Source organism: Chelonia mydas, chromosome 8, assembly GCF_015237465.2.
Source record: "Chelonia mydas isolate rCheMyd1 chromosome 8, rCheMyd1.pri.v2, whole genome shotgun sequence".
In the NCBI taxonomy this organism is placed as follows: domain Eukaryota; kingdom Metazoa; phylum Chordata; order Testudines; family Cheloniidae; genus Chelonia; species Chelonia mydas.
In genome coordinates this window covers 98,544,037-98,571,464 of record NC_057854.1, presented here as the reverse complement: position 1 = coordinate 98,571,464, position 27,428 = coordinate 98,544,037, and the positions used below count along the sequence as shown (strand labels likewise).

Below are 27,428 nucleotides of genomic sequence, written 5' to 3'. Positions count from 1 at the left end.
TCACCCTAAATGTTGTTTTAGGCAAATTGCAGAGAATCTTGAAGGCAAGCTGCACTTGGTTTGCAGCTTAAAATTCCAGCTATTCCTTTCACAGGCTAGATAACCCTTTAGCCTGGGTTCAGCCCTTCTCCCCCAGCTCAGTCTTTTTGTTTCTTAGGTGTTTTTACAGCAGTCATCTTGGGCAGGGAGCCAGCAAAGAACCAACCATGATGATGTCACTCCCCTGCCTTAAATAGTTTTACATATGGTGGGAACCCTTTGTGTCCCAGTTTGATTCCCATGCCCCGGTCAGCGGAAAAACACTAGTATTATCATGGAGTCCAATATCAGGTGACTGGGTCACATGTCCCTGTAGGGCCACCGCAGCCATGACTCAGAGGCTGTTTGCAGCATCCCCAGCAAGGCTCCCCTGGCGGGAGATTAGCATCTTCTAAAACCTATTGCTCCCCCTAATGGCCCTTCCCAACCAGACATCTAGACTGATTGCATTCTACCTAATGGGCATTCCCCAGGTGTAAACACATTTATAATAGATGCATAGACAATATTCCTAACTTCAGATACAAAAATGTATACAGATAGGATAATCTTATTCAGTAAATCATAACCTTTTCAATGATATGTCACATGACCTATCTTGTATAAAATACATCATTGTTATGCCATAATCATATCATAACAATATCTCTATGAAGAATATGGGGGTGTAGTGTCACACCCTTCCCTTACTTACCCACACTTACTGTGCAGGTATAGAATAAAGGAATATACAGAGTTGAAGCTAGAGGATGTTTTCAGCAGAAGCCAACTGTTGCAAGGATTAGTGAACAAATTACTTTTCACATATGCCGTTAATATAATCAAACTGGTTGAGAACACAAAACTGGGAAACAGGACAGTGAATATAAAGGAAAAAAAGAAATAAAATGGAGAGCAAGCTGAATGGCCTAGGACAGTGGAAAGGCTAACGCTATTTATCATAGAGAAATAGAAGGTAATGAGGGTGCATGTGTAAACAGGAAATCTGACTCTGCCCTCAGCAGTCACACACTACAAAGCACCAAGCAGAAGGAATCAGGTGCAGTGATAAACCCGGAAATGTTTGCCAGAAGCAAATTAAATTTTGGAAGGCATAAGAAGATGTATCAAATGTAAACAGGAAGATGCTGTCCATAGAGCTGTCTGAATAACAGAGTTTTTGGTTTGCTAGCAGGTCCAAAAAACAAAAATAAATCAAATAAATATTCATAGGAGCAGGGACTGAAGTCCAGGTCAGCGCCATAACCACTAGGATTATAGTACAGAGTTGTTCTCACTTTCTCTGGCCCAGTGGATATACTATGTGGAACAGCTTCAACAGGAGATGATGGTGAGCCCCACCCAGAATACTTGATAGCCTGGTGATTAGGACGTTCACCTGGGAGGCGGAAGACCTGAGTCCTTGTTCCAGAGTGGGGATTTGAACCAGAGTCTCCCTAGGTGGATGCTCTAACCACTGAGCTACTCCGTATAAGTGGGGCACTGCCATCACCTTCGCTTCCATTTTGTGAATGGTACCTACATCTCCTGGTGAAGCCAGCCCAAAAAAATCAAAATATTTCATTTAAATTAAGGCAAAATAGTTCATTTCAACATTTCCTGTTTTTTTCTTGTTCTGAACCTGAAACCATTTGCCAAAATCAACAAATCCACAAAACGTTTTGGTCAACCCAAATCTGCATTTTTTGGTGAAAGAGTTTCAGATGAAATGTTTTGCCCGGTTCTAGTTTTCCACACATTATAATTGGAGCAGTAGTGGCCCCCTTTGGAATAGTCTCCAGAGTTTTGGTCACAGCATTTTAAGAAGGCACTACAGATATAAAAACTAGCAAAACCCAGTTGGCTGATGTTGCACTTGATCTCAAGGTCTGTGGTTATTTGGAAAGGTTAGAGACATTAGGCCCATGCTCTCTGGAATAACAGGAATTAGAGACCCTTCCGTAAGTATAACAAATTTGGACAGGAGTGGAGACCTGAGCCAAGACCTCTGTTTCCTGTATGCTAATTTGTTTGCTGTATTATTACCTTGTCCTCCCCTCCTCATCTGCCTCACCTACCTGTTGCCTCCTATCACAACCTAGATTTTGAGCTCTCTAGGACAAGAAGTGTCTTTCTACCGGATGTTATACAGCACCCTGAATTATGGGACCCTGATCCTCAACTGGTGGTTTAGGTGATAGTGCAACACAAATTAATGATACATAATAAATGTCAAAAAGCAATTCTCTGCTTATTTAAGTGAATAGAGGCGAAGTGAACATGAACAAAAGAGCATGAGAAGCAGTATTTTTATCTGAAAGCCAGCCAGTTATAAGTGTACCAAAACTAAAAGATCCCGTCTTGCCTGATGTCCTGCCTTCCTGTTTCTTCCCATTGGGTCTCACTCCCACCTACCCTCCTAAATGGGATCATCTTTTTGGGCAGGGAGAGGGGGTCACAGAGACTTGCCTTACAATTATTCAGCACTCCCTGTGCTAGTCCATCCACTCACCTGCAGAACTGGCCATGTCTGCTCAAGCCAACACAGCACATCCTGTCAAGTTTGGGTGAGCGCGTAAGGGAGAGATGGTTCAATATGGCGGTAAGAGACAGGAAACCCTTGTGCAGAGGCAGCTCAGGAATGGCATGAGGCTTTATTTTTGTGTTTTCAAATGATGACTTTTCAAGAAAGGGCCAGAGGAAAAGGGGTGCTTGGAGGAAAAAGACTCACATTTCCCCATTTGCAGTTCCTCTTTAAGAGTTAAAAGCCATTTATGGCTTCCTGGGAAGACAATATAGCCAGTCATCAGGCTTTTTTAGCAAACTAGTAAATCCTTTTATCTTAGAGTCATGGTCTGGTGTTCAGGAGAAGCAGGACTATTGGAGTTGGTTTAGGCTGTGCAAACTTTCATTAAACGTAGGTGCAGGACTGTCATAAAATTCAGTTTGCCATCCTAAATTCATTGGAACACCAGAAGAGACTGACCTGAGCTGTACCTGCTTTTGAGTGCTTAGATCACAGAAAAAATGTTACAAACATCTTGTATTTAACAGGCCGCAGTGCAGCTCACCCAAGCTCATGAAGTTCATGTACAATTTTGGAAGGTACAGCGTGTGCACTTACATTTAGTCAAACAGTCTTAACATGCACCAAAAAAAGGCTCTACAATAGCTTTGAAAAATAGCCAAGTGTGGACAGAAAAATCAGATTAGGAGACTAGGTTCTCATACCTGAATATGAATGGAGGGGTAAAAACATACGAATTATATGAATTTTAGTTACTGTCCCTACTTCTGGGGATTCAGACTGAATATCTTTCATTTGACAAGAATTTCAGTCTGTGCGTACACCTAGTTTTGTAAATAAACTTGTAGATTACTAATTTGGGAAGTCAAATTTTGGTCCTCCCTCTAAAAGAGAAGTCACGGGAGTTCAGGGATGTGATTTTAGGCTAAGCAGTAACAATTCATTCTCATCCCTTCAGGTAAAGAAGTCATATACAGCACCATTACTGGCAAACTGTACCTTTCAGTAAATATGAAAATCTAACAGTCTGAAGTCAGAGCAGGTGCAATATAGCACACAGCTGGTAGAGGGCGCTAAGCATACACATCACAGAACAGGCATCACTCTCAAAGGGTATGTCTACACTACAATTAAACACCCACGGCTGGCCCATGCCTGTTGACTTGGGCTAAGAGACTGAGCCCCGTTATCCCAAGGCCCGCAGGCACAGGCCAGCTGGCCGTGGAGCATACCCAGAGAGGCTGCATGGAACTTGGAGTGTGAAGTGGGGGAAGCATGAAAGGAGACATGAAATTTAAGAGTGGGCAAAAGAGACACGGGAGAGTTAAACAGGAAGTATGGCAGAACATAGTGAGGAGGCTGGGTTAGGGGTATAGATGAGGGAAAATATAAAAGCAGAGTGGAGCTATTGGAGAGCTTGACAACATGTGGATCTTAGCAGATACATTTTGGATGCACTAAAACGGGAAGAAGAGAAGAGGAGAAGGCCAATGAGGAAGAGGTTACAGTAGCCTAGGAAGGAAATTACTAGAGCACGGATTATCACCTTGGCAGCGGGTGTGAAAAGAAGAGACTAATTTTTGAAAGAGTTGTGAAAAAAGGAAATGACAAGTTTGGGCAATGGCTTGGACAGGACGGAAGAATCAAAGACTAATCAGAAATGACCCTAGGCATGAGAGCCTGTAAAACAGGAAAAATGGTGATGGTATGAACCAATTCAGGAAAAAGCAAAGATAAAGGGGGGTAGGGGAATAGCCAAGCCTGGGTTCACTATCGTGAATCTGAGGTAGCAGCAAGATGTAGAATTGTAAGTAATAACAAGAAGCAGAGAAGTAGATTTATGGGTAACTACTACTGTAAAGATAGTTATGGATGAGACAACCCAGAGAGAGTGGGAGGACAGAGTCAAGAATCAGGTTTCAGAGTAACAGCCGTGTTAGTCTGTATTCGCAAAAAGAAAAGGAGTCTCTAAGGTGCCACAAGTACTAACCAATTTATTTGAGCATGAGCTTTCGTGAGCCAAGAATGGAGTCCCAAGAACTCTGACAGAGAGGGAGAGGAGGAGAAGATAGTGCCATAGAAAAAAGTACTACAGAGCTAGTTAAAAAGGAAGGAGAAAAACCAAGACACAGTACATTGAATTGGAAGACTGGGGACAAGGAGGCATTATCAGTCCTTTCAAAGGTGAAGAGAGAGCTAAAGCCATTAGATCCTGCCAAGATATTGTCATGGGTTTCTTTAGCAAGAGCAGTTTTGCCACTTGACTCTACAGAAAGCTAGTCTACAAGGTGTCAAAGAGAGAGTTGGTAGGAAGGAATTGTCCATATGATCAAGAGGGGAGGGAAAGTATGATACAGTAGCTGGGAATCAGTAAGATTTTCATGATGGGAGAAAAACGAGAATGTTTTAATATTAAGAGAATGTTGAGGATAAAGATGAGGTTAGCCTCCTTCCTTCCTTCATGTCCAGTGACAAAAAACGTGATAGCACCAACATCTCAAATCAACCTTTGAACAAAACTGACTTTCCATACTCCATTAATCTATACATACTCGCAGTGAAACCTGAGTACAGGTATAATTGCTATTTGTGCCAGAGAGCTGAAGATGTAGGAGTCTGTATTCATGAAGTTCTCAATAAAGAATGGTTTAAGATACTCAGTGCTGCAGTAAGCTGTTATGGCATATAAAATGTTTTGCTCACCCTCAGCTACGTTGCATGCACAGGGGGAGCGACAAGAGAAGTCTGTGCTTTGGAGATAAGAGATCTTGCGAAGGGAAATTTCTCAACAGTATTCACCCCAATACAATGGTAGAGCTTCAAGAGGGGAATTATCAGACTGTAGGCTTGGCTACACTTGCAAGTTAGAGTGCATTAAAGCAGCCCTGGGTGCCCTAACTCATGACCCATCCACACTGGCAAGGCACTTAAGAGTGCCTGGACTCTGCAGCTGGAGCGCTCCTGGTAATCCACCTCCACGAGAAGCAGAATGCCTGCTGCGTCTTGGCTGAAACGCCCCAGCATCAGCGTGAACGAGGTGTTGCACTACTGCTCTGCGATTGGCCTCCAGAAATTTCCCATAATCCCCGGAAGCGGCCACTCTTGTCATTGTTTGGAATCAGCCGTAGGAATGCGGATATGCCCTTTCAAAGCTCCGTTTCTGACAGCTGGCTGCTTATCTGCTCCAGGACAAAGCAACCATTAGTGTGGAATGTTGCTTGAGAGGTGGGGGAAAAGGGGGTCTGCTGCTGTCTGAACTTACAAGACAGCATGCTGACATGCTCTCAGCCCCCCCAAAAACCCACTCACTCTCCCCCCACATACAACACACTCCCTGTCACACTCCCCCCTCCCTCCCATTTGAAAAGCACTTTGCAGCCACTTGCATGCTGGGATAGCTTCCACAATGCACTACCCTCTGTGGCCATTGCACGAGCTGCTAATGTGGCCACACCAGTGCACTTGAATTGGACAGTGTGGACACACTGCAGCGCTTTCCCTACTGTGCTCCCCGAGGGCTGGTTTAACTCATAGCGTCCTACATCTGCAAATGTAGCCATGCCCTAAATGGAACATCACAAAAGCATTTAACAGACTGTCATACTGTTTAGTATGTCAACAAAGCACAAAGGACATAGATTAACTTGAGCAACTTGAAATTTCAGGAAATAGGTTCAGACTAAAGAGATTTCTGGCTACATAGATTTGATTTTTTTAAGCGCAGTTCTACTCTGAAGAGTGTTATAAAAAAAAGAAAGAGGAGATCCCTTCTTGTCTTTGGATAGGGTAGCACTGCAAGTCAGGAGACCAGTTTCTATGCCCAGCTGTGCCACTGACCTACTGGATGACCTTGGCAAGTCACTTCACTGTTCTGCACCTCAGGTTCCCCATCACTAACACTAGCTCTCTTTTGTAAACCCTTTAAATTCCATGGATGAAAACCCTTAAGTATTACCACTACTGTGTAGATCTGCTCCAATTTGAGTTTTACTAGTGTTTTTACTCTCATTACCTCTGATTCGCCGACACAGCTATAGGAGAGTGACTTGGATTCCAGCCTAGCTTACAGATCAGCAGCACTGTTAATTGCATTTCAACTACAGAATTATTGTTGGGGGAGCATGAGCCAGAATGAACACATAGACTTTCAGATTCCAGGTTGAGTTAGGCAGTTATAATAAAACCTTTTTACTTGTAAATTGATTTGACCTGGAGTCACCGAGACACAAAAATGGAATCTCATTATGCCAATTTTACAAAATCATTTTCCAGAGCAGAATTGCTTTTATGGATGGAGAAGCTTAACTTTTTAAAAAAATCTTGGCCTATGTTTCTAGGACTCAGACACACTAGGATATGGGTTCACTTATCTGACTACAAATGCCCTTAAAGTTCTCACTGAGAGAAGAATGGAATACGCTGATCTAGGGCATAAACTCCTTATTTACGTACAGAACACGCTCTTCCTCCACCATTCATAGAAGGTCAGGTAATGAAGAAAAAATAACATGCCTCTGAGGATTAAAGATACCTGTACAAAACAGCTGAATACAGTATCCCTGCCTGGGTGACGTTCAGGTATTTGGGAATTAAGCTCTCTCAATCCACATAACACATTTCTATTAAGTTTATTTTAAATTGGAGCAGGAGAGAGAAATGTAAAGATGAACATAATGTCACTATCCCTTGACGCTCTGTGAGGGAGTTACCCACAAGCCCTGTCCATAAAGGCTACATAGTGCCTGCCACACTGTCCATGACTTTCACAGAAAAGAAACCTTTTATTACACAAAACCTGTAGGAGGGACAATTTTTCCCCTTAAATATTTTGTGACAAATTAATGTGTTTAGCTTGAAAACATGAAACTTACAAATGTCAGCCTTTGCCTAGCACTGTGTGTCCTTAAAATATTTTTCACTCGTTTATGGATCTCTTCTCCGTTTGCTGGTGTAGACCAACCAGTGTTAAACCTATAAGAGAGGGGGGAAAATAACAGAAGAAATATTCTTAGTTTAAAGAGGGCCGACACTTTTTGCTGTGAAGTTTTTTTAAATTAAGAAACACAAATTACTACTTTCTATTTGGAATGTATAGAAAGTTAAAGTTCAATCCTCTCTTTCTCCTCTGGGATAGAGCTAAAGCAGTGATCCTCGGACCTCAGTGGTGTTCAGGAGCCAAATTAGCAACCGGCATTACCCAAAAGAGCCATAGTCGTGTGAATTTATTGTTTCATTTACTATATATTCATATTTAAGCAGTACAACAGGCAGGGCCGGCTCTACCATTTTTGCCGCCCCAAACAGTGAAAAAAACTGTTGCCACCAAATTGCCGCCACAGACAACAGAAGAGAGAAACTCTCGCCGAATTGCCGCCGCGGCTGGCAGAACAGAGAAGCTGCCACCCAATTGCCACTACCGCGGAAACACTGCCGCCCCAAGCACCTGCTTGGAACGCTGCTGCCGGCCCTGACAACAGGGGAAATACTTAGCTTACATATATACGTATATATATATATATATATATATATATATACACACATTTTATCAACTACAATTAGTTAACATAGCAAAAGCATCCTGATGGGTTAATAAATTAAATCACACTGTTTTCATATCATGTGCTGCAAAGAGACGCATTAAAGAGCCGCTTGCAGCTCCTGAGCCTCAGTCTGAGTATCACTGAGCTAAAGAAACCTTTCAAAGAGGTGCATTGGGAAAATATAGCCACAATTTCAATTATGTGCAAGCATTGTCCATATTTTCAATGCATGGATTTGTAACTGTACAGTTTGTGTCATATCTGTACTACTGCTATGGTATAGAAAAGCTAAACAATTATTTCATCCCCAGCAATGAAGTCCCATTTTCTCTTCTTACAAGAAGAATTAGATTCATGAAATTCCCTCCACCAAAATGAAACAGGAGAACAAGCCCCAAACCACTAAAAAATCCCTGAAAGTCACAAAACAGTTTTATGAAACTGCAAGTTCAGTTTCCATCTTACAAGAAACAGCAAAGTTCTAAGTCTTAATTTTTTTTAAAAGACGCTCATATCAAACAAGAACCTCCATCTGTTCATGCAAAACAAACGGATGGATTTTATTCTTTCATGACATGCACCCTGTTTATTTCATTTTACTTGAAAAAGTCATTTTAAAAATATTTCAGTTTTACCTTTCCCCATGCATTTAACTTTTCAAAATAGGAGTTAATCTTAAATAGTTCATGGAGGAAAAAAAAGATTTTGGGATCACCTCTTTTTACATGTTCTTCATTGCTGACCTACACATTTGCGGTCTGTCTGTCTCTCTTTCACCCTCCCCCCGAGCTCTTTACTATGTTAGAATATTATTATTCAGGTTGCGAAGTCCAGCACTCAGAAGTTAGGAGATGCCAGAATTAAGGTTCCCTGTGCAAATTTAATTCAGCCCCCTTACGTCTACGCATTACGATACAGTCTCATTACATGACCAAGTACTGTTTTTTCCCCACAAGACCTCTGCCTCAATCGGTGCAGTGGATTTCTTCTGAAGATAAAACAGGACTGTAGTAAAGGAGGCTGTTGTCTGTATGACCCGTCTCATTTGTTGCAGAATTTGGAAGGCATGTAGTGAATGAGGCTGAGGACTGCAGGAAGAGAAAGGATGGTCTTATGGTTAAGGCAGTTGAATGCTGCCTGGAGGATGGGTTTCTATTCCTCCTGCTGCCACAGTGTTCCTTTGTGATGCTGAGGAAGTCACTAACAGCATGTGATCATGCAATTAAAGACTATGACGATGCATATGCACAAGGGAGACAAATTAAGGTTGCACAGGGAATTTTAATTCTGGCATTTCATAAATTTTGAGTGTTTGACTTTGCAACCTTAAAAATGTTTTTAACACAGTTTTTCTGTGTGTAATTCCCTCAATTTTTAAAATAGCCAACTGAAAAAATAGGATCTCTATGATGTTGCATCATATTAGCAAGGAAGGAACCTTTAGATCCACCACATAATCCTCTGCTACTTAAGCTAACGGAGTAACTGATAGCAATAGTAGATTGTCAACCTCAGCGTGGACCAGCAGTAGAGTGGTATGGGACCTTTGCCAGTAGGTTTCACAGATCTCTCCCCACAACCCCTGTCATGTTGCCCAGCCAGTTCCACTTCCCCCTTTCCAGCTCTACATCTGATCTCTGTCTCTGCTCCCCCCACAGTAGCTCCCACTCTTTATTCTCAGGCTCCTCATCCCATCTGTCTCCCCCAAACCTCCCCCCCGTTACTTTCCCCAGTATCCCCCCACTGGTTCCTAGCTCCAGTCTGTTTGTCCAGCAAGTCCCAGTTTAAGAAGTCTCTACTGAGCATGTGTGAACTGCAATTTTTCAATGGCTTACAGTCTGGCCAAATATGGGGCGATTTTCATGTGAACAACGCAGAGCCATCCCCTGACAAATTTCAAGTCCCTGCTCAAAAGCACGGAGATGCTAGAGCTGTTTAAAGAAAAGGGCACTCAAATTCTTAAACATGGACAAAATGTACCTTTCACTAGCCTCTTTCTCAGAGCTGAGGGAATCATTCTGGCTGAAATTTTCAAAACCAAAATCTGCCTGAGGCAGACACCCAGCATGGAAAATTTCAGCCCAAACAGTCTGGTAAAGTTATAAGCTACTGAAAATAGGGTCTTATGGGAAATGTTGGGCAACCTTAATAATAGGCAGGGCTACGAGCCCCGTCTATAATAATTATTGATTGTTGGGCACAGTTGCTAGATAAAAGGGAAAAAAGGACGGTTTTTTGCTGACCAAGAGTTTGCGAAGAAGGAAAGCTAAACTGATGATGATTAAATAGGTTTATTAAAAAAAAAACAAAGGTATTGTCAGGACAGATGGAGCTTGTCACCCTTGGTAGGCAGCTCACCTAGGAGAAGGGAAACTCCAATTTCAAACCAAAGGTCGCATGTTTGGATGGCTGAGCTATAAAGCTCATCCAGCAGACATGCTCATGTGAACTGATGTCTATGTCAGTACCTCAGAGAGCTAAGATGTTCCCTGCAAGCAAGGTACAGCAGCCTTGTTTGACTACTGTAACTGGGAAAAGGCCGCTAAAGTTAAAGCAGCAAGAGAGTAAGCGGACATGTGGAAGTTGCAATGTAGAACATTCACTGGAGGAAGTCTGGAACTATGCGAGGTCTTAAAATGAGGCGAAGAGTAAATATGGCACTTATACAAGAGATCATAGGGCAAGTTGCAGAGCCAACTGGTGGAGGATTACAAAATCTATTACTCAGGGAGTTCAACTGCCTGAAATAATGTTGGAAGCTATTCCAAATGAAACTACGCACAGGCATATGATAGAGATTACCAGAAGGTTGGACTGACTAATGGATGTTAAATTGTGTTGGGAAGATTTCACTATCCATATAATAAGCTGATGTGCACCACAGTTAGGAGAGGATCAAAAGAGAAGTTTTTCGATGAATTGCTGTGCCTTACGAGAAACATACTATCCAATGAGAAGACATTTATCGGAACAGATCTAAAATGCACGCAGTGGAACTGATAAGGCTGGATATGAAGCAGGTCATAAGGCACTGGAACCAGAAACTTTTGAGGGGGGAGATGGTTCTACAGTCTTGTCTGGCATTGGGATTGGTGACTGCACTTGCAGAAGAAGGGAAGCCATCTCATAACTTGTACCAGTGGAGGACAAGTCCCAAACTGATTTCTTAGACAGATCACAAATAATCAATTGTAAGGGAATACCCAGACAGTGCACTGTGGGACAGCACAGACTTCTCCTTACGGACTTCAGAATGCAGAGACCTCAGAAACGTCTGAGCCACTGGGCACCAGCGAGGCTTAAGTGATGGCAACTTAAAGATGGGAATGAGAAAACCTTCAAACAAAGAGTAATGCATAGACTTCCTGACTACACACAGGGATGGGTGGAGGACAACTGATTCAAATTAAAGTAAACTGTTAGAAATGGCACATGAAGTCCTAGGAATGATTAAACCAACACCAAAAAGGATAAGAAGGGAGACTTGGGTGGTGGGCTCCTCAAGTTAAAGAATCTGTTGGAGGTGAAAAATGGTAACCTTCATAAAAAAAATGGCAGGTCAGTGGCTTGAGGAGAGAAGATGGCATACATGGAGGCAAAAAAAGCAGCCAAAACAAGTGTTGTGAGGGCTAAAAGTGTGGCCTGTGATGTGCTATATAACTAACTAGGAGGACATGAGGGAGAGAAGACCATCAAAAGACTTGCCAGGGCAAGAGAGAACGTGAACAAGCTTGCTTATACTATAAATGAATATGGAATATTGCAAATAAATGGAGAATTAATCAACGAAGTTTGGAGTGATTACTTTGAAAGAGTGATGAATGAGGAGAACCCAAAGGAGGAATTAAGAACATGTAAGCTGAACTGGGGCCTGATAGATTGCATACAGAAGGAAGAGGCTGCAGAGGCACTTAAGAAAATGAAAAAGGGGAAAGTACTTGGGCCAGATGAAGTACTAATGGGTGAAATTAAATCACTGGGAATGGAAAGCTTTAAGTATCTTATAAGTTTGTTTAATTATATTCTTAAGAAAGGGAAAATGCTGGATGAATGGCGTGAAAGCTTTGTGGTGCCTATTTTTAAACATAAAAGATATTACAATGTGTGCTAATTATCAACCAATTAAGCTGATATCACCTGCTGTGAAAGTAAGGAAGAAGATTATTGAAAAGTGTCCGTGTGGAATGGTTGAAATTTGGAAGGATCAGGCTGGATTCATGCCAAGAAGGAGCACAATTGATGCCGTACCCGCACTATGAATCCCCACGGAGAAGTTCAGAGAAAAAAAGATGGCAACTGAGTATGGTCTTGGCGTACAATTGTGTACCATAAGAAATAGTTTGGTATAGTGTGTAACAGAAGGGTGTTCCAGAAGGATACCCCATCTTATCCAGGATTATAGAATCATAGAATATCAGGATTGGAAGGGACCTCAGGAGGTCATCGAGTCCAACCCCTGCTCAAAGCAGGACCAATCCCCAACTAAATCATCCCAGCCAGAGCTTTCTCAAGCCTGACCTTAAAAACTTCTAAGGAAGGAGATTCCACCACCTCCCTAGATAACACATTCCAGTGTTTCACCACCCTCCTATTGAAAAAGTGCTTCCTAAAGCGTTCCCAACCTAAACCTCCCCCACTGCAACTTGAGACCATTACTCCTCGTTCTGTCATCTGCTACCACTGAGAACAGTCTAGATGCATCCTTTTTGGAACCCCCTTTCAGGTAGCTGAAAGCAGCTATCAAATCCCCCCTCATTCTTCTCTTCCGCAGACTAAACAATCCCAGTTCCCTCAGCCTCTCCTCATAAGTCATGTGTTCCAGTCCCCTAATCATTTTTGTTGCCCTCCGCTGGACACTTTCCAATTTTTCCACATCCTTCTTGTAGCGTGGGGCCCAAAACTGGACACAGTACTCCAGATGAGGCCTCACCAATGTCAAATAGAGGGGAACGATCACGTCCCTCGATCTGCTGGCAATGCCCCTACTTATATATCCCAAAATGCGATTGGCCTTCTTGGCAACAACGGCACACTGTTGATTCATATCCAGCTTCTCGTTCACTGTAACCCCTAGTCCTTTTCTGCAGAACTGCTGCCTAGCCATTCCGTCCCTAGTCTGTAGCGGTGCATGGGATTCTTCAGTCCTAAGTGCAGGACTCTGCACTTGTCCTTGTTGAACCTCATCAGATTTCTTTTGGCCCAATCCTCTAATTTGTCGAGGGCCCTCTGTATCCTATGGATATCTAGGATATGTATGATAGAGTGACTATCATAGTCAAACTTAACGAGGCCATAGTAGAGATTTTCCAGTAAATGTTGGCCTGTGTCACAGGTCAGTTTTGAGCCCCTTTATGTTTGTGATTGTCATGGTTGTACTAAGTGAGAATATACGAAGGAAGGTGCCTTGGAACCTGCTGTTTGCTGATGACGTAGTGATATATGTGAAAGATTGAGAGACTTTGCAATCCGACTTTGAACTGTGGCAACATAGTTTTGAGAGGTGCACTTCAAGTGAATGTTGGTAAGATCAAGGCTAGGATACCTGAGAGAAGAGGACTCACCAGAAAGGATATCATACGCAGAGAGCTTAGAAGAGTGAAAGTGATTAAATATCTAGTATCAATGGCTCATGATAACACAAAAACCAGGGGTCACCCCATGAAATTAATAGGCAGCAGGTTTAAAACCAACTAAAGGAAGTAATTCTTCACACAACGCAGACTCAAGCTGTGGCACTCGTTGCCCGGGGTTGTTGTGAAGGCTAAAACTATAACAGGGTTCAAAAAATAATTAGATAAGTTCCTGGAGGATAAGTCCATCAATGGCTATTAGCCAAAATGGTCAGGGAGGCAACCCCATGCTCTGGGGATCCGTAGCCTCTGACTCCCAGATGCTGGGAGTGGAAAACGGGATGGAACACTCAATGATTGAGAGCTCTGTTCATTCCCTCTGAAGCACCTGGCATTGGCCACTGTTGGAAGACAGGACAGTGGGCTAGATGGACCATTGGTCTGACCCAGTATGGTCATTCTTAGGATGATTCACCCCGAGTGATGCCTGGCATTACTCTAAAGCTCTGTGGTGCAGATGGTAGGAGCTGACCTTAATAATGTTAAAAGGCAGAGTATCTAAAACTGTAATTCGATCTATCTTAACATATGGAACAGAGATTTGGCCAGCCACCAGAAAGGAAATCAGTATGCTCTCCATCACAGAAACTAAGACGCTGAGATGGTCAAATGGTTGGACATTCTATGATAGGAAACAAAATGATGTTGTAAGGGGCTTTATGTGGGTTTCTCCAAGTGAAGACAAGTTGAGGGAGGCTAATCTACATTGGTATGGGCATATCAAGCGGAGATCAGACAGCTATATCAGTAGGATGGCTTTTCCATGATTGTGGACAGAAGATGACCTAGGGGAAGACCAAAGACACGGCACATTGACCAGATATCAATAGACCTCAGAAAGGCCAATCTGCGCAACAGCCTCGTGTACGATCATGAGTTTTGGAAGAAGACTATAGAAGTCATCGACCCCCAAAAGGGAAGTCGCAAGAAAGATGACAATGATAACCCAAAGGTTTCAATGTGATCTAAATTCTCATGCTTCAGAGAATAACCAACTTCTAACTGAGCAATTCCAAATATAGCCAGGTTATTCCGTAAGTGTTCTACTTCAAGATTCCTGTTCTTTCCTCCATTTTTCTGTATCCATTTTACCTGTTCTAAATTATTCATTATTTAGTATGCCTCCTTATCTTCCCTGTAAACACTCCCAATCTTTTCAGCCTATCCTCCTACAGAATATTTCCATGCGTCTAATCATTTGTCATCCATTTTTGAACCCCTCCTGTTTCTACTATCTCCCTTTGGAGAAAGGATGCATAGAACTGACAGTCATCCAGGTGAGGGTTAACACTGATTTATATATCGGCATATTTTCAGATTCCTTATATAGTTTAAGATTTTGTTTGCTCTTTGACCATCACTGTGCAGATTTTTTCATTAAGTCAGACAATGTTTTTTTCTGGAATGGTTACAGTTAATTTAGAACCTAGCAGTGTGTATGAGCAGTTCAAATTATTCTTTTCTTCTCGAGGTAGAACCTAAAAAAATAAAAAACAAAATCTTGTCAGAGTAACAGATTTTAAGCAATCTTCTTAGAAAAAGGCAGAGTGATTTGCTGACTTTTCTTAATTGATCTGATATCAAAGAAATTATGAATGAGAAGGCTGGATTCTGCATTTTCATCATATAACTGAACTAAGGCTGAACATTACAAGGAATACATTATATTCTTATCCAATAAATTGCTAGAAACCTGCAGCTCTGCTGAAATGCTCGGACACAGAACGAAATAGAGCAGGTAAGAGAGAAATAACCCCCCCCCCCCAAAAAAAAAAAAAAAAAAGAAAAGAAAAGAAAAGAAAAAAAGGAAGAGCAGGGTTAGTAATGTGATCTTCCAACTTCCTGTCACTAGTTCCAAACCCTAGCACTAGGGAAATTGCTGCTGAACTTGTGCATGTAAAACGGTATATTTGCAAGCAATTCAAGTATGCCAGTTCCTATTTCCACAAATGAAACTTAGTCCATGAGAGTGGGGCACTTTGTCTCATGTATACAGCAATTTCAATTGATCAGATTTGCTTGTGTTGTTTAATACTGGAAAGAGAGGTCAGACATGTTGCTGTAGTTTACAGTATTTGCTTTTTTGAAACAGGAAATAAAGCGGTTACGGTTTGTTCGGAGGATTTCAAAGCACGGTTACCGATCTCATGTTTATAAATATCCATTAGGAGTCAAGTGAGCTGTAGCTCACGAAAGCTTATGCTCAGATAAATTTGTTAGTCTCTAAGGTGCCACAAGTACTCCTTTTCTTTTTGCGGATACAGACTAACACGGCTGCTACTCTGAAACCTGTCATTAGGAGTCAGATGCTCTATCTTGAAAAATATAAAAACCATAGTTGCTATTTTATTCACTCATATGAGATGCATCCATGTACCACAGCAGAAAACTAAGTATTTAATGCAAAAGCTATATGCATTTCTTCAGTAGCATTACTGAACAATCCACTAGTGTGCACTGTGGTATAAGAAATGTTTGTTGATCACATAGGCCCTGAACTTAAATTACAAAAATCAAAACCTTAAGTATGATTAAAAACAGTATCAGCTCTTTTTTAATTAGTTTTGCCAGTATCTTAACTGTCTAATTTTCGTAATAACTATAAAGCCTAATCCACATTTTAAGTCAATGTTAATATTTACACCAATCAAAACTCATCCGAAAATAAAATGATGCTAGAAAATGTAACACCCATAATCTAAATTGAAACCATCTAATGATGTGATAACTCCTATTGGAGATATTTTATAAATGGTTTTCAGAGCACAGCTTCTTAAATTATAAATAAAGGAATTTCAGTTGCCCAAAACCACTAATTATGCATTTTAAAAACCACTAGCTACTTATTTATGTGATTAAGATGTCAGTATTCTATTGCAATGTTGGAGGAAAAGTCATTTCATTTCAGTGGCTGTTTGCCCTGATAAACTTCTATAGCTGTATTTTGTCATACTTCCAATTTTCCTTGGGACTTGCAAACATTCTGCAGTTATATCAGTTTAAATTGTTTATTGATTCCAATAGATTGTATAAACACTTTGGAAGTATAGTTCAGTGACCTAGAAAAAGCCAGATCAGAGAAGTTATCATTCATTTCAAAGACGCTATGTCAAGTACGATCTAAGGTACAAAACTATTTTCCCTTGAAATGTAACTAAAGACATTTATTTTCTTTTATGAGATAAGGATTTTTTTTTTGAAGTCATGTAAACAGACAACATTTACCTTAGTGCAAAAAAAGAATCAAGTCTGGATGTTATAATACAGATTAATATAATTCTCAGACATCCACTAGGATGGAACAGACTATTAAAAATTCAAATAGATGTGTTTATACTATTTAAACAACCAGCGTACAACTCTCAACTTTATAATAAATAGGTATTTTCAAAGTCAGACAGTCCAATCATTCATTTGAACATAGCAAGAAATGCTAATATCACCTATCAGCAAGAAATCCTACACCGTCTTGGATAGCAGAGTTAATGCAAAAGCTTACTGCAAAACGTTTGCATCAGGTATAACCCCTTTCCCATCAGCAAAACTTCCAACAGTGTGTGTAAATGTGTGTATGTGGCCTCCATGAAGAATTTATCAACTTCAAAACAGACACTTAATGCTGAGAAGTAACTACATACAAGGACAAACTATCACAGGACAGAAATCAATAAAGAACTGTAGTAGCAGATTCACAATTGGAGAGCTCTATTGCAAGACAGAAAAAGAAAAGAAAGAAAAAAGAAATAACTACTTAGATAAATATAACCAGACAAACAACTAAAAGAATCTTTCAGAAACTACCCATGTAACATGAGAGATCATCCAGAAAAGCCAAATACAGGTACACTTAATTCCAAAATGGATAGAACTTGGATACTTTGTATCTCTGCAGTACTCATGGTAACTAGAAGAAGTAACTTTATTTCCAGTTAAAGGCTAGGAAGTGGCTATTTACAAAAAACAACTTGTTCTCCGCATATATTGCCAACACAGAGAGATGCTGTAAGGGTTGGTCTTACTGGCATAATTATGTCAGTAAGAGGTGTGATTTTTTTTTGCCGACATGATGATGACAGTAAAAGCCCCCCTGTAGATATAGCTATACGGTTTATAGTTTATAGCTTATTTCAGTTTCCAAATCACAAGAAACTATACTGGTATAAGCACCTTTATACTGATATAACTGCTCCCATCCCGTGGGATTTTGCTGCTTTAACTGTGAAGCAATAGCTACAACCACTACTTTTTTTTTTTTTTAAGCGTACACGAGTACTAAGAGTCATACTATGGCAGTAAATAGTTGTTTTGAGCAGTAGCTGGTGGGCGCACTCAGTTCCTCTGAGTGCTAAATTCTGTAGACAGGAAATGCATCATCCCTTCTAATGGTCACTCAGTTCCTTTTCACCCCCAGAAGCCCTGTATAGAGCTGGGCTCTGAAGCAGAAAAGAGGTAGCTCTATGGAGGCACACAGAGAACAAGAGCTTGCTGATAAGTAAACTCATTTAATTTAAAGCGTGAAGGCTAGCCAATCACCTTCTAAGGAGGTTGGTCTTAAACAATGTCCTTTAATACCACCATTTGCTCTGGATGTGGTGTCGAGAAAATAGTGATTTGTAGGTGTGAACTCACCTCTAGGTAGCAGCCCTACAAATTTCACATAGGGGTACATTGCATGTAGACACCATCAATTTTGCAATGCCCTTGTTGATCAAACCCTTAAGAATTCAGGCACACCTGGTATATATCATAACTGGATGCATTTTCTTATCCATTTTGACAGTCTTTGAGCTCAGGTGGTTGACCCTCAAATTCCTCTCCAGAGGCCATAAATTGTCTGACTTCTGAAATGGCTTAGTCCTGTTTAAGTAGAAGCCAGTGCTCTTGACATCCAGGGTGTTCCACTTCACCTCCTCAGCATAATTATGGGGCGTTGTGAAAGAGACAGGCAGAGATATCAGTAATTGAGATGAAAAGTCAGATATAAATTGGTCTAGATTGGGGTGAAGTAGCCACTGATCTTTGTGGAATACAGTATAAGGTGACAGATCATCAAGGCCTGTCACTCAAACCCTCCTGGCCAAGTTAACAGTGACAAAATATGATAATCTTCACTGAGAAGCAATGCAGAGAGCAGGACCCTAAAAGCTCAAACACCCTCCCATGAGTTTATTTAATACCAAGTTCAAGTCCAAAGTTGAATAGGTTCCTGAACAGGCATGTACAAGTTTGTATGACTTTTAAAGAATTGTTTCACTGGGGAACAGACAAAGCCAGAGCACCTTTTCACAGGGCCAAGTTCAGGGTCACCATAAGCAGTAATAGCAGATGGAAACTGCAGGTGCTTCCCTAAGAACAGCTTTGATAACAGAGACAGAAGAAAGTCTAAACCAATTGGAACTGGACAGAACGGAACAGAAACTGCAGGTGCTTCCCTAAGAACAGCTTTGATAACAGAGACAGAAGAAAGTCTAAACCAATTGGAACGGGTCACAGCCTTTACAGTGAGCAAAAAACAGTTCTATTTTTTTTTTCTGTTTTAAAAACAGTTCTATTTACCAGCATTCTGTTTTCTAGTGGATAGTTTTCTGGACTCCATTTTAAGACATCTTGCCCTAGAAAGCCAATCTCTATAACACGAGACAAAGAACCTTGAAGTCTGGATGCATTACTCTGCTGGGACAGGAGATCTTGACTCAGGGAGAGAATGAACAAACAACCTTGGGACAAAACTAGAAGTCAAGAACCTGGGATGAAATCATGACTCCACTGAAGTCAAAGGCAAAACTTCCATAGACTTCAGTAGAGCCAGGACACACATGGTCAACTGGACTCATGTTGGATTAACTAAGATCACCCAACATTATGCTGCCAAAACTTTCCCAGTACTCTGGGAATGAGAGAAAACAGAAGAAAGGAGTAAAAGGAGACTCTCTTGCCAATGCAAAAGAAAGCAGTCCTAAACGTGGATCCCTGACTGTTCTCAAGCAAACCTGATTGTGGTTTGTTGTTCTGACTTGTAGCAGATAAATCCATGTTCCAACGATCCCATCTGGCAGAAATCACACAAGCACCTGAGGTCAGGAGTGACCACTCATGATGTTCCACACACCCTTCAGACTGAAATCAGCAGCTAGGGAGTTTTTACACCTGCCAGGTGCAGAATGGAAAAGATTACTTCAAACTGGGTGCATGATTCTCAAAGCCCAATTTGCCTCTCAGCACACCAGAAATGACCAAGTATCATGACTGTGCATTCTCTTTTCAGAGCCAACCAAAGAATTTCAATCTTTTTAGCTGGTGGAACCCATTTCAATGCTCGTAAAGGAATCGCAAACAAGGGGATGATTTCAGCTTGAGATTTTGCATCAGGCGTTGTCATCTAGCAAGATTTAGCTGCCAAATTACTTGTGCTTGGGGGGTACTTTCGTAGGAGAAAATCACCAGGACTTGCATGCTACTGGAGCCTCTTCCAAAAGCAAGTTCTGGACCAAATTCTTACAACGCTTTTGGGCCCTTTTTGAGAGTCACAGACTTTAGCGGCGGGCCAGTCAATAGGCAGACCACGGGCCAAATCCGGACTGCCAGGTACTTCTGAATGGACCCCAAAAATCTGTTTGTTTACTTATTGTTATTCTTTTATTATTTGCTCTGGAGTCTGGACCTTCACTATACCTTGACCAAAAAATTTGGACCTTGACAAAAAATAATGGTCAATCCCTGCTTAGCGGAATGCACTTCCCCAGGGTATAAAGGGCACGTTACACATCTATATAAAGCAGGTATGGGGAAAGACCACCTCTTAAACCCATTGTCTTAGACTGGTCTCTAAGACAATGACACAGTGACCTAAAATTTGAGAAAAATTAAAACAGACAAAAATTTAAAACAACAAAGCAAACTTTTCAGCCGTAGCCTAACAATCTAACTATTTACTATTTGATTTATTTATCAAACACTAAAGAAAAAGGGAGAAGTTTTACAACCACTGGCTGGCAGGCAGGCAGGCGCCGAGGGACTATTAGAAAGGGCACGATATTTATACCCTTGGGCTATGTGATGCAGGATTCATGGGAATTATGCAAACCTTCTCCCCCCCTTCCATACATTGCTCAAAAAGGTTCTGGGAGTGCATAGTTATGCAAGTAACACCAACAGTGGGGCTCTGAGGAAATAATGTCGTGGACACTCACTTCACACCTATTTAGCAAAGAGGTCAAGTTTTCTTGTTCCTGTGTGCTGACTAGCATTATGTAGCCTAGAAGCTCAGTGCTCTCCGTACGCTAGGTTCAAAATAGATTGGAGGCAGTATTTATCAAATCACCACAAGATTGGGCTCTTATACTCATCTAGATAATGTGTATTTTGTTATGCTTTCAGCAATAATGACGTTCTGCACAGTTAGGTGATTTGAACAATAATATTTTAATACATTTCCAAAAGCTGACCCTGGCTACATGTTTGCCAGCTTCAAATGTAACTTTCGGCATATATTCGGTTAAAACCTTAGTAAGCTGAGCAGTACTAATATTAAGGTCAGATTCAGACTACGTTTTCATTGCTCCTGCCTCTTTGCTTTCTTATTTTATGATTTTGCTTCTGCCAACAGATTTCTTTTAAACATTTATATTCTTTTTAAAAAGTCTTGGATCTCAAGTAAGGAAACTGTGGGTATTTATTAACAACATTGGTGTCCCCCTACTGATAGGAAGGGAACATGACGTCATTGGACAAAATTCTGAATCTCTGCTGGGGAGAGACCTGTGACGTGAAACAGCAAGAATGTTGACCTGATTTTGAGCTGGACAGGCAAAGATGAGTACCATGCAAAAAAGAGTTAAAAGGTTGTTTTCAAAGTGTTGTTCTCTCTTGTCTACTGCCTGTGAAAGATCCACACAAAAGAAAAGGGGGTAAATCTATTCGGGTGGCATAGTGACCTTAACTACACACACACAGTTATCAAATACACAAACAAGGAGGAAAAAAAGAGAAACATCAATACACAATACACATGAATCTCTCAGTTATAGTCGTCAGAATGCTGGAATAGTGTCAGGCAGAGGGCGATGGTAAGGGGACACCACCTTAAACGCTCACAAGGATTTAAAAGCCAGCCCACACATGCCCCACTAAAACTATATTTCTACATATTTTTAGAGAAAAACCCAAAGTAAAGTTTTTATTTATAAAAAGAAGCTGTAATTGGATTAGATATAAATTAACAAATACGGGGTTGAAAAACCATCAGAAGTTCAAAACACCTTCAGAATATTTTACTAATGCAATCACCACATTTAAGTTCCTGACATTGAAGTCAGTCTTTGGAATATTAGCATTTTCCAAGATACTGACCAATTGTTGCTTGAGATATATAATAGACATTCAGAGCCAAAACCCGGACTAAGTTATACCAAATATTCAAAACATGCAATTGGAGAAGAGATTTTTATTTCCATGATTTTGGGACCCATGTCAGTTGGGCTGTACAAATGCAGTTGAGAGAAGATTGACACCCTAACTTTTGTACATGATGACAGTTCAAATGATTACATAAAGTAACAGGAAATCCACAGTCATTTTAGCCTGTGTCACCCCTACAACCTACAGTTATGCAAACATTACTGTGATTCACAATTGCCAATTATCCCAAAGTTTCACAGACAACAAATGAAAACAAGCCTTTACCTTTCTCTAAGCGAAGAACGGTTTAGTACAGGACTTGAGGAATGTTTCTGCAATGAGGAGGGTGCTGAACGTATTAATGAACTAGTAGAATGAAAATGCCTACTAGCAGTACCCGAGATCGGGTGCTCATCACAGCTGTCGGAAGAGCCATCTAAGTCTTTCCCATGATGAGACCTGATCATCTGTCAGAGAGAAAACAGCAGGAGAACTTCAAACAATATGTAAAATGTGCCCTGGCTATGCCTGTGCACCAGCTAACGGAGCAGAGATGTACACTTTCCACCTGCTCTGTATGTCAAACAAAGTTAAAAATTCAACCTGTCTGCATTAAGCGATACACATAAGGCGATGATTTACAGAGGTTTGCATATAACATTGGACTGGGAGCAGTAGCACCCCCCGTAATTAAGATTGCATTCCAGGCTAACCCCTGTTTTCAGTCACTGATATCTTTTTGAAGTTTTCACCTTTCCGGATGACAATTTTCTAGGATCGGTTTCTGAACAGGGACTTTTTAGTCTCAGCAAAAGCTCTTCAGCCATATTGGATTATCAAACAAGGTGGTGCGGGGTGGGGGGGGGAGGGAGATAACATTTTTCCCAATTATAAAGAAATTTTTGCAATTTTTTTGGAGCCGCTACAGAGCTGAAAAAAGTTAGAGGTAAAAATCTGAAACAGCCCTCACTGAAGAAAGTGCCTTGCAGGTTTCTAGTGAAAAGAGACCTTGAAGATTTCCACTGAAAGTGTTCTCTATTTGCCCAAGTTATGACCCTTTAAAAAACTGAATACTACACCTGCACAGTTCATTTTGCATGGGGTTTCTCTGTAAGTTTGTAAAGTGCTAAGGAAAGCTACACCTTGCACGCTTGAGTGATGGAGTTTGCTGCTAATGAAAAATGTGCAAGCAGTGCAAAGGTCTTAGAAGGGTTGCTATATTCCTTAAGTTTCACAGAAAGGTGTCCCACTGTGATGAACCTTTACTATTCCACCATTTTGATCCAGCATCTCACTTCCTGCTGGCCCCATCAGCTAGGGCCAAATCCTTGATCTCTAGATACTGCTGCAGCCACATAAGGGAGATCCTTGGACACTGCAGAGCTGCCAGAACAGCTCCATGACAAAGATGTGGGGCGGGATAAGGATACATGTTTTCCAGCTTAGCTTGTAAGCTTAGGGGACCAGGCCATGTCTCATCTGGTTTGCCATGCCCACTTATGTAGAAATAGCATTTTTAGATCAAGATTCGATCTGTTACCATATATTCCTACAAAGAGATTCATCAGAGTGTTATTCAAATGTAACCTTGACTAAAGCTTTACACCACTGGCCCTTTAAAGCTTCTTGTGCCCTGCGGGAGAAAGGAATTTGTTTTGTTATTTTACACCACACACACAGAGGAACTCAATAATATTCCATGGAATACTCCCTGCTAGCCAGGAAACCCTCTGAAAGGCAGGACTGTATCTGTCCCCATCGCACAATACACTATTTTTAGGTGAACTTTAACCAAAGGTGAATACCCTAGTCACACCACACAGAAGACCTAAATTAACAAATAAAAGCCAGGAGAATCCAAACATTTTGGCCCCATGAGCTAATTCACCTAACAATTTTAAAAGATGTAGTTGATGTTGGCTACAAAATTAGAATCCCATTCAAATGTAATCTTCAGATTAAACACACAGACAAACAGCATGCCCAAATATAATCTGTTTTATTAAATTTAACATTGATTTCCCCTTAACAGCCACATTACACCAATAGTAATTCTCAGGCCCTCTCACTCTACACAATATTAACAACATCTAGTTCAGAGCTATACTATTATTTTTGGCAACAGAAAAGGTATATTCCCTTTTGCCTTTATTTTTTTGTTGAAACCAGGAATGCTTAAGGGCATCAGGAGAGTGATGAATTTAATCTGTAACTGTGTTATCTATGTGCTCCAAACAATGACTGCCGCTAATATCTTCTTCCCCATTTGAGAAAAATGGATTTGAATTAAAACATCCATCATAAAAGCATATTTAGAAGTTCTCAGTACAGTTTATCACTTATCACTATGGAACAATCCAAAGGCAGCACAATATATTAGACTTACATGCCACATAAAACTGCAATCCTACACAGTGAAAGTTAAGAAGCTGACAAGAATGTTTGGCCTGAACCAAAGGTTTATCCTTTTAATTCACTTTCCTTGTCCCTCCTTGAATCATCTCTCTTGCCAGCCATTAGGAAATCTAATAGGGCACACACACAATAAATAACAGTCTACAGTCTGCTAGTAAAATTTCCAGGGTATTTCAGGAAAGACAAAAATTAGGAAAAAAAGGATAAACAAAGAAGTGACATCTCATTTAACACGTCTATCAGGTGGGTGAGATAAACAAGGCTCTCCATCCCAACCAAGAACATATGAAAAGCAGCTAGCTGAGGAAGGAAAGACAAAACTTGAGAATAATCACAAGAGCCAAACATTTCAAGTAATGAGCAGCAATTTAAAAAAACAAAACAAAAATAAAACATTGTGGATCCAGCTGTCATTTACACCAATGCTCTGGTGATACAAGAGATCCTCTTGAAGTGGCTGTAAATGTAATTTCACACCCACTTTAAGGTGCCTTTACTCACCCCGGCATCATAAAGTGAAAGTGACTTTACTGTAAATAAAAAATAGGTTCTATAACTGCAGAATATGATTATTCACTATGAGTTTATGTCCACAGTGTTAACAGTTTGTGTGTGCAGAATGTTTTGAGAACGTTTTATAGTACAATAAAACAATATCTATATTCAGGTAACGGTGCATATACAGCATCAAACAACAAGATGAAGAAGTTGTATACTTGATTTCACTCAGGCACCTTCAACAAAAATCCCACATGCTTTTCTATTCCACATACTCCAAAACATAGGAAAATGTACACGCAATTTTATTTGCATTACTTACTTTAGTATGCTTGGGTCTATAGCTGCCAAGAAGAGAAGGATCTGGAAAAAAGTGCACCCCAACAGGATTTTTAAACAAGTTTTGAGACTATAGGTTTAGAACCTACATGCAGTTTAGGGCATTTAAAAAAAAAGTCTTTCCCAAAAATCACTTACAACTCACCTTTCAAAACAGCAGCCAAAGCAATTTACTGTTATACATTTACATTCTTCAGATGCAATTTACATTCATCTGAAGAAGTGGGTTTTTTACCCACGAAAGCTTATGCCCAAATAGATCTGTTAGTCTTTAAGGTGCCACCGGACTCCTCATTGCTTTTGTGGATACAGACTAACACGACTAAGCCTCTGATACGTGATACATTGTGTAATTCAAAATAACGTCACGGCCATTAGTGTTTCAGGGTTTCAATTTCTTCATCTGACAACAATAACTTTAGTTTGGCTGCAGCACTAAGGCTATGTCTACACTAGAGACCTTACAGAGGCACAGCTGTACCGATGCAGCTGCACTGCTGTAAAATTTCTCACGTAGCTGCTCTATGCCAACGGGAGAGAGCTCTCCTGTAGACATAACTAAACCACCTGCAACGAGCGGTGGTAGCTATGCCAGTGGGAGAAGCTCTCCCGCCGACCTAGTGCTGTGCACACTACCATTTATGCCGGAGAAATTTATGCCGCTCAAAGGCGTGGTTTTTTCACCCCCCCGAGTGACATAAGTTTTGCCAACATAAATGGTAGAGTAGACGTGGCCTAAGTGAATGGGAACTCATCACAGAGGATGAGTACAATTTTGTGAGTGGACCGAAGTGACATATTGTTATTCATTGCTTAAACCAATGTAAGTAAAACTATACCAGAATATGGACCATATTTTCTACTACACTATAGTGAGCCACTTTGTAAAGGAAGTCAAATTTCCATCCTAAAAGAGAAGTCCACTGTATATCCACAGGACTGGAAATGTCCCAACTATTCTCACTCTGTGCTGCTATGCCTCAAAATAGTTTGGTGGATAGTATCTTCAAGGTGAGAGTGAGCCCACCTAATAGTATCTAATGCTTAGTTCTTCTGTGCAACTTTAGATATCCAGAGTGCAGGACAACCAGACATGGGCTACAATTCTATCTACAGATACATGCACAGAAATCCCACCGAGATCAATGGGCTCCCAAGTTTTGATAAAATGTGCTTATATCTAAGAGGGGCCATATATTTGGAACTATCAGGATGAAAGCTTCCCTCTAAAGCACTGGGGCAAACCCTTCTTTAATTAAAAGCACCATAGTATCTGTAGAGTCAAATTTTCAACAGCTGCCTCTGATTTTACAGGCACAAAATGATGAAATTTAGTATCTAATTTGGGGGTGCAACCAAGTAACCAAATTTGTAAATCCCCTCCACAGAAAGCAGACAGGACCTCCATGTTTTTAGTCTCATCCAAAAGATTAATATATACATGCAGTAAACTGCATGGACTCAGTAAGCTACCTCCAGAAGGATGAAAGAGTACTGAGCTGTCATTTCTAGGATTAGAACACCTGTATTTTTCAGAAGTCTGATCCTTATAACTGTTACACCCCAGAACATAGGCAGGGGGGTGGCTCTCTATCAATGAATCTCTTGACTGTTAGAAGTAACAACTCTTTTCTGAGGTAGATTTCAGTCCCCTAGTGACTGGCCCAAGACCTCTAACTCATTTCTTATATGTGCTTAATGCCTATCAGGTGGTAATGTGGCTCTGATATTACCAAACTGCAAAAGATTCAAGTTTACGACCCTGAGGTGAAAGGCTCTGCATCCCAATGTCTACATCTGGAGCCTCCAGTCCTTCCACTATGGGCAAACTGCAAAGTACCTTTAATTCATGGTGAATTGCAGTGAAGGTATTACTAGTGAGGAGTCACAATAAAATGTAAATAGAAGTACACATAAATACTGACGAGGTTCACTAGACTTCATGCTATCATACATGAGGAATACTGAAGAAAATAAACCATGTTTTAAAGTACCGCCTTCCCTAATTTTACCTGAGACAGACAGGGAATCTCCAAGTCTGTGGAAATATACTATATGGGAGAA

The 27,428-nt window shown here is 40.8% G+C and overlaps 1 protein-coding gene across 6 annotated transcripts in view; it reads right to left on the bottom strand.

Moving 5' to 3' along the window:
- SPATA6 (spermatogenesis associated 6) overlaps nucleotides 1–27,428 on the bottom strand; it is a 63,350-nt gene that overhangs the window by 15,314 nt on the left and 20,608 nt on the right. For 4 of the 6 annotated variants that reach the window (XM_043520792.1, XM_043520790.1, XM_037907168.2 and 1 more), the window contains 3 exons: nucleotides 25,348–25,388; nucleotides 22,398–22,579; nucleotides 7,417–7,516 (listed from right to left, as the gene is read on the bottom strand). In XM_043520792.1, coding sequence (XP_043376727.1) covers nucleotides 7,417–7,516; nucleotides 22,398–22,579; nucleotides 25,348–25,388 — 323 coding nt within the window. Of the gene's footprint in view, nucleotides 1–7,416; nucleotides 7,517–14,317; nucleotides 15,194–22,397; nucleotides 22,580–25,347; nucleotides 25,389–27,428 lie in introns of those variants that run through there. The other 2 variants (XM_043520791.1, XM_043520788.1) reach the window with 2 other exon arrangements.